This window comes from Dromaius novaehollandiae, chromosome 2 (genome assembly GCF_036370855.1).
Source record: "Dromaius novaehollandiae isolate bDroNov1 chromosome 2, bDroNov1.hap1, whole genome shotgun sequence".
Classification (NCBI taxonomy): domain Eukaryota; kingdom Metazoa; phylum Chordata; class Aves; order Casuariiformes; family Dromaiidae; genus Dromaius; species Dromaius novaehollandiae.
Genome location: NC_088099.1, coordinates 58,319,032 through 58,326,852, shown reverse-complemented (window position 1 = coordinate 58,326,852; position 7,821 = coordinate 58,319,032). Strand labels below are relative to the sequence as shown.

Here is a 7,821-nt window from a genome sequence, read left to right as displayed (position 1 = left end):
TCTCAAATTTAAATGGATTTTAATTCTGGGATAAATATTTTTGCCCCTTTTTTGCTTCTAAACATTGGATTGGAATTTTAATTCAGGCTTCAAACCAAACAAATGTTGGTGTTCTACCAGCATCTGCAGAGAAATACAAAAATATCTAGAAAGTGTGGAAGAGAGCCTGTTTTGCTAAATCCATAAAAAGAAACCTCGGCTAAGGTCTCAATAATAGCCTTCCTGACTGCTGTGCACACGTTCTCTCCCACAGACTTTCTGCTCTGCAGCAAGGGAACGCTGCCTGCACCACGTCCTCAAAGAACTTTGCAATACAATACAGCACAGCAGTTCCCCAGAGAGCATGGCACTGATCGCTTACTTTAGTATTTCAGACAATAGCAACAGGGTCTCTCCCTTTTTTTTAAACATGTAAAGAAACAGCTTATCATATTGTCACCTCGAGCCATTGAGACTTATCTGCATTGTAGGCAATACTCTTGACAAAAGGATGAGGAGCTGGGCCAAAACCTTGGCTACTCATAACCCATGGAAAAGGAGGGCAAGATAAACAATGGGAAGTTAGGGTAGGAGAGTCCCAAGGAGCTGGGACAAACAGAAGCTGCAACAGGTACTGCAGCAGGGGAACCACGCTTAGGAATCAGCTGCTGCCCCACTCGATGCATCTCCTTCCTCTTTCCAAAGGGAAAAGACTGTGCCCGTGACAGTAGCCTATTTTGCCTGTAGCTTGGACCAGTCTTACTAGTCCATATTATGATGAACCCACAAACATCTGAGATGAGAAGAGGACTACACCTTGCCAAGGGATCATCCAAGCACCTCATGAGAAGTAGCACTGCCTGAAAGAACCTAAACCTCCCACTTAAAAGTTGAAGATGCAATATCCTCGCCATGGAATAATTGATCCAAAAATTAGGAATGACTCATAAGCCCATTACACAGCTACCTAGCTGCTATTCATTGAACATAACAAAAATGACCCTTTACTCCGTATGTCAGAGAACCTAACCATTTCTTCTTAATTTTAAACATCTTGCTGTCCTCAGAACAGCCTGCTCTTTGCTAGTGGCTGTACTTTTTACTTTTTCTGTGATGTATATCCCTCACCCTCCTAAGGGTGCAGAGAGAAACCAAAACATTATTTTCAATTTTAGGACAAATACAGATGATAGGGAGTATATAACAAGATATTATTAGACTAAATGTTTATCAAATCTAAGGCCAATAGAAAGGTATTTCTAAATAATAATAAGAAAAACCTTCAGTGTTCACCTCTCAGACACTGCAGAATTATAATAGCACATGAAAATCTTACAAGAGAAACGGGTTAAAAAAAGTCTTAAACAGAAGTGAAACTGACTCATTTCTTTATAGCCAAACCCAGGGAAGACATTAAAAGTAAACAAACAACAGACCTCCTGAAGAAAAGGGGGCGTCTCAATTTCTTTTAATGCTAATAGGCAGATACACAAGATGGTATGAGCAGAATCATCCTCTAGCTACTCCCACAGACCAACCCAAGGAAAACAGTCGACACCCGGAAAGGCTACAGCAGTGTTTCCAGCAATGTGATTGCCACCAGTTGACACCTGGAAAGGCTGCAGCAGTGTTTCCAGCAATGTGATTGCCACCAGAAGCCCAGGAGCAGGCAAGGCACTGATGACTCCCTGTGCATTGATAGTTCCTAGTGATATACGCTGGAAAGTGGGCACAACAGCAAACAAGATCTACTCATGGAAGCCATGTGTACATTTGGACACCCAAAACTGTTGTTTCGGGTGGCATTCGCAAAGGCTTATTTTGGCCTAGCTATTCATAGGCTCCCTCTAGAGCTCCAGCAAGCCAGAGCACTTATGTTAGGCTGAAGCTCTCTCCCCCATCTACAGGAGTCTACAAAAACAACAGGCTAAAGTCTGTAGGCTTAAGTCAGTCCTTGTGAATACCCCAGAAGTCCCTTTTAGAGAAACTCTGTAAGTATGTAAGGCTTAAGATCAGAGAGACACTTAAGGAAGAAAGGGAAGTCATTGTATAAGACAAGTCAGATACTCTCGCAATGTCTGTCATTACAAACTAAGATGCTTTAGAGTAATTCCTTTTTTGGTTACTAAAAGCCCTTCTGTTTGAACTTTAGAACATACCTACCTGGCAGGGGAATGGGGAGGCTGTCTGTCTTGTGAGATTTTTTTTTTTAAGCAACATTTATCCAGATGAAACCATGGAGGCAACCTTAATGACCGCATCAACAAAATCAGGATTTCCAACAATTTCAAAAAATAGGTAACACGACTTCTTTGTTAAGGGAGTTCATAGCCTGACATCACACTCCCAAACTGAACTTTTTCCTCCTCTATATCATTTACTTACACATCTTTTGCAGCATTTAAAAAAAGTAGCAGATAAACCAAATTCTGCTTGCGCTATTTACGCAAGTAATTACATTGCTCATATGAAGACTGTTCAAAAGAACAAAACAAGAAGGATTTAGCACTGACTTGAATGAATGCTACTTAACGTCAGTGGCAGAATCTGCAGAACTCCATGAAACTTTACAGGGCTCATCTTGTGTTTGCAACGAATGCTTGACAGAGTGCCACACAGATGAAGTATAAACCACAGCAAGGTACACTTTTTGGTTTAACAGCAACTCCTACCCAGTTTTTTACTGGAATATAAAAAATAGCAAGCTATTTATTAGACTGAATTTAAAGTACAGAGCATATGAATTTTATGCCAACTATTTGAGATGTCCTGAATGCAACTGTATGGTTTGCCTTCAAATAAGTCACCACCACATTCAGATATTCCTACCTCCTGATAAAGTCACCGAGTGCATCAATTCATGCTCTGCCCGCTCTGGTTTCAAACAAGCAAGCTTATGAGAAAAAGCTGATTGATGCTAGAAAGGTTAGGAGTCCAAAGCTCAGGTCACATTATGTCAGCAACACGTTAGCATATATATCACACACGCCACATAGGACATGCCCTCCACTACAGATTCACATGATACTCCTCACAAATACCAGCTAGCTGACTAGTCCTTGTTCTGAGTTAACTTCCCACTCGCTCTCCTTACATGAACAAGCAAACAGAACCCATGTTCCTTCTGTAAGGATAGACACTCTCTCTTCCTGTGTCAGACACACTTCATCAACAGGATGAGTATTGTGGGTTAACTCAGTGCATGCTGCTTTCTACTTCTAGTGCCGGCATGAAAAAAATCATTGTGGCACCGGTGTTGTCCGAATGGGTGTGCATTTCAAAGATGGTCAGAAGAGAAGTAGAAACAGCAGCCAGAATACATACTATACTCCGTTTCTTCACAAAACACACATTCGACAGGGAAACGATAATCCCTTCTTAGTGGAAAATCCAAATTTTCAAAATGAATCCCCCAAGCTAAAATGAATTACTGTAATAACTGCAATCCTAGTACGAGCACTAATCAGAAAGGCACAGCTGACCACCTGCTATGTGACATCTTTGGCACAGCAGCACCATGCCCCTAATTGCTGCTGTGTTCAGAAAGGGTTAGGAGCCCCACAAAATGAGATGGTAGGCTGTTAAATATATGGACAAGAGCATAGTCTGAGCGACTGTTGTACAGCCTCCCTGCACACTTCTGCTGAGTGCAGCATTAAAGAGAAAAAAAAAAAAACCAAAAAAACGAAAGGCACTACCGCAGCTCCAAACAGCAGGATGAAAAAATCTAAACCCAGGCCAAGTAATTTCTTCTGCAACTATAAAGAAACACACAGGAGACTAGGCAAGAGACAACAAAACGAATCGTATGTGCCGATGTCTGTACAAACCCATTATCTATGCAGGCTATGAAATGAGAAAAGCAGTGTTTGACAATGCTACAGGCTAAGGCAATGTTCTTAATATACTTATAACAAGCTATTTTATTTAATTGGCAATGAAAAATGCAGTTACATAATAACAGAAGATAATAACCAAAATATGAAATCATAAGAATAGCTTACAGCAATAATGGAAAAAACAGACAGTTTGTGCTTTAAATTTTGCTGCATTGTCAAGGAGCCAAGAACCAAATTCGGGGGTTTCTTCGTTTAAGGGAAAAAGATACAGTCATGAAAAATTCAGCACGGGACTCTTCATCGGAGCCTGCATACATTCACGTTCCCAAATGATGTCAATTCCTGCTGGCACGCAGCTCATAACGATCCTACACTGTTTGCTCGCTAGTAAAGATTCAGCTGACAGGCCAACGGCTAAGCATACCACCCAGCGCAGCCCATATGCTCCGCGGCGAACAAAACCCACACCACCCCCCACAGCAGAGGTGCCCAACGTACGCAGATGGGTCTCCCATTCCCTCATAGATCCGCCAGCTCCGAAACACAAAGACACGCACGGCTGCAGGCTGAAGAAGCTCTGAAGCAAATGACAGCGCACACACACCACACGCACACACCAACCTGCCGCCGCACCTGCAGCCGCGGGGCGGGGCAGGGCAGGGGCCGCCCCCGACCCCGGCCCCACAGCTCCGCCCGGCGGAGGCGCCCCCCACCCCACCCGGGGACGCCCCCCGGCTCGGGGGAGCCCGCCGCCGCGGCGCCCGCCAGTAACGGGGACGCGGGCCGGGGGGCAGCCGCCTCCCCATCCCGCCCCGCACTTCCCGCCGGGAGGCGGCGGGGGCTCCCGGGCGCCGCCGCCGACTCCCCGGGGGCGGTCGGGCAGCGCGGCGCCGCCGCGGCACGGGCAGCGGGGCCGGGCCCAGCGCCGCCAGGCTCTTACCTGGACAATGCCGGCCTGGGCACAGCTCATGCTCCGGCGGCGGCGGCGAGGGCAGGTTTTACATCCCACACGTGCGGCTCCTGGCTCGGCGCCTGTCAGCCCGCCGCGGCCGGAGGGCTCCGGCGCCCCCGCCCCGCCCCCTGCGGGGCCGTTAGGGCGGCCGCCGCGCGCGTGTCACCCGCGGGGGGGGCGGGGGGAGGGGGCGCGCGCCTGTCACTCCCTGCCCGGGCGCAACATAGTCCGGCACCGGCTCCTCCGCCCGCAGCGCCGCCGCTGCGCCCTCCTCCTCCTCCCCCCGCCGCCCCGCCCGTCGCTGGGTACCGGCCGCATGGAGCCAACCACACGCCGCGGCGGCCTCCCGGCAGCACCGCCCGGCCCGGCCCCGGCCGCCCGCGCACACCGAGCCCGGCCCGGCCCCGCCTCACGGCCCGGCCCGGCCCGGCCCCAGGGACCCCGCCGGGCCCGGCCCCGCCTCACGGCCCGGCCCGGCCCGGCCCCAGGGACCCCGCCGCCAGGCGGGTGGGGGGCGGGGGCGCCCCACAGCCCTGCCCAGCGGTGCCGGGGCCTCTGCACCCCTTGTGGGCCCCAGCGCTGCGCTCCCTCACCCCACACGCAGTGCCCCACGCCACGCTCGTCGCCTCGGCCAGCCGCCTGCTCAGAAACTCCCGTGAGGCACGCCACCGGGAGCCCCTCAACTCACCTCATTTAATCTCACACGTGGCCCTCGGCCCCACAGCACATGGTCCAGCACCCTACGCGCCAGCCTACTGCAGACGGATGCCTTTGGCTTGGCCTCAGCCACGCTTACGGAGGTCTCCCAGTGCTGAGGGAGTTGCACTGGTACAAGTGGGCATGGACACAGGAAAAAAAAAACCCATATTTCTCCATCCATTTTCCTTCTTGTGCCCTCCCTCAGCCCTGTGACCCTCCCAGCAGCTCTTTGCTAGTGCACTATAGTCTCATGGGTGATCAACATTAATTTGTTTCCCCACACAGAAAGACCTAGCTGAAGCAATAGCTGGGGAAGGCGCTGCGGTGTTAGCAGCTGTACCTCCCCTCTCCCGGGGAACACACACCATTCAACTTCCTTGCCATGTCACAGGGTATCTCCAGGCTCTGTCCTCCCCCTTCTCTTCTCCTAGACAGGGCTTTATGGATTGCACTCCTTGACAAAGAAACCTGCACTTCCACTGCTGGGAAGAGCAAGGGAGTTGGGTGCATTCTCAAAACGCAGTTAATGATCTGTGCAAAGGTGCTATATCTCTCCCATGGGTCCTGCATTTGTACTAGCATCAATTTCCATGTGAATCTACTATCAAAAATAGACCAGGAGCACTGCTGGGGGCTGCAGTGAGCTGCAGCTGCCACAGGCAATGTACTGTCTAGGTACCCATCTGTCGAAAAGGGCTGAATACCAGCTCCTAGTTTCAGCTGGAAGAGAGGAAATATGGACAGAACAACCCTGTCAAGTTCTGCTTAATCCCTCACCTAAGTAATTTTCTTAGATATAAGTAAGATTTTTAGACCAAAAAAAGATTTTTCCTGTCCATCTGGTGGATTTTTCCCTGTTGCTAAATATGCCCATTTTTCAAAGGTCTTCTAGACCTTAAGTTGCATCCTGAAGCAAAACCATGTTGATAAAAATTGTATTAGTGAGAGCTAATACATCTTAGGTCAGAATTAGCACCGTACAAGTAGGCTACTTAACTATGTTTAGTCAGAGCAAGAAGAAAGGCATCCATTAAGCCACATGAGCTCTCCCATGATCAAGACAGACCAGAGATGTGTTGGACCACAGAGGCCATATTCAAGCAGGTTAACATTTATTTCAGGATGCATCTGCTTGCAAATACATTCTCATCTGCAGAAGTTTGCCTGAGGAAGTTGGTGTTTGGGACAGTGCAATGTCTGTCCTCACCCAGTGAAGCCACTCACTGAACACTGCTTGCCACAGTAATGCTAATAAATACCTACAGGAGGCCTCAGTCCAGATACTTGTCTTCATGTGTTATAAAGATGTATAGCAATGCTTAACATTACACTAACTGCTCATAGTGAGTAGGCATGTGCTTACATCCTTGCACATTCAAAGTCTAAATAAGAAAGAATAAAGCAAGGATTAGGAAGGGAATCAGAGGCACAGAGAGGTGAAATAGTTTGCCCAAAGGTCACAGAGCAAGTTGCTGGAAAAGACCAGAGAACAGATCCAAGCCTCTTCACTCCTGATTCAGTGCCACCTCTGAGCTTTTCTCCAACTCCTTCCACTTAATGCAAATTACTGGTGTAATTCCACATCATGCGTTATTCTCAGAAGTGCTCAGACATAATACAACATTCCTCAGTTTCAAAGGTGGAAGTATATATTTATCAAAAGCATTAATTTAGTCAAAATGGGAAGGGGGGGGAGAAAAATAAAGGCATGCGCTTTAGAAAAGAAAGATCTAAATCCAGCAGATGTAACTCTGCTTGATTCTGATTTGTAGAGGCAGTTTAACATTAGTAGTGTGCAAAGAGCAGCCAAAAAGGTGCTACATCAGCATAACCTTTCAGGACCATGAGACTTCAAGAAGCACAAGGCTTTGCCATGCTGTGTCCCATGTGGGAGAGGAATCTCTTCTGAGGAGGACTGGGCACATGTTTTTCTCTTCACTAGCAACCACCTCTGCTTTCCTTTCAGACTTAAAATGATATTCTGAATCTCCCACAGAACACACAATTTGTAAACTGCATGTTGATATCTAAGTAAAACACAGGAGATGAAAATTAAGATGAAGAGGCAAACTGCATTATTCCATATCCATCTCCTGTAGATGTACATTCAAATTATGAGCATAATATAAACGTGGTTCTGGTTCTGTGGCAAATGATTCAGAAAATGAGCTAGACTTTGAAAATGACACTTCTCCCTGTTTCTCAAAAGAAGAAAATGACATACTGGAAATAAAGTGGTCTCCATCCATTGTATCTGCATTTTACTGGAAAGGAGGGGAAGAGCTGTGTAATATGTGAGGAGCTTTAAAACGGGACTAAACTTTGACAGTTCAGATAGGTGCTTACCTATAA

At 47.7% G+C, this 7,821-nt stretch overlaps 1 protein-coding gene across 10 annotated transcripts in view; it reads right to left on the bottom strand.

Moving 5' to 3' along the window:
• HECW1 (HECT, C2 and WW domain containing E3 ubiquitin protein ligase 1) overlaps positions 1 to 5,124 on the bottom strand; it is a 272,955-nt gene extending 267,831 nt beyond the window's left edge. For 7 of the 10 annotated variants that reach the window (XM_064506615.1, XM_064506619.1, XM_064506616.1 and 4 more), the window contains exon 1: positions 4,759 to 5,124. Coding sequence is in view for 2 of the 10 variants with exons in the window: in XM_064506613.1 (XP_064362683.1) it covers positions 4,759 to 4,788 (30 nt within the window). In the remaining 8 variants the exon portion in view is untranslated. Of the gene's footprint in view, positions 1 to 4,316; positions 4,441 to 4,758 lie in introns of those variants that run through there. The other 3 variants (XM_064506617.1, XM_064506621.1, XM_026121410.2) reach the window with 1 other exon arrangement.
• Between the last annotated feature and the right edge of the window lie 2,697 nt (positions 5,125 to 7,821).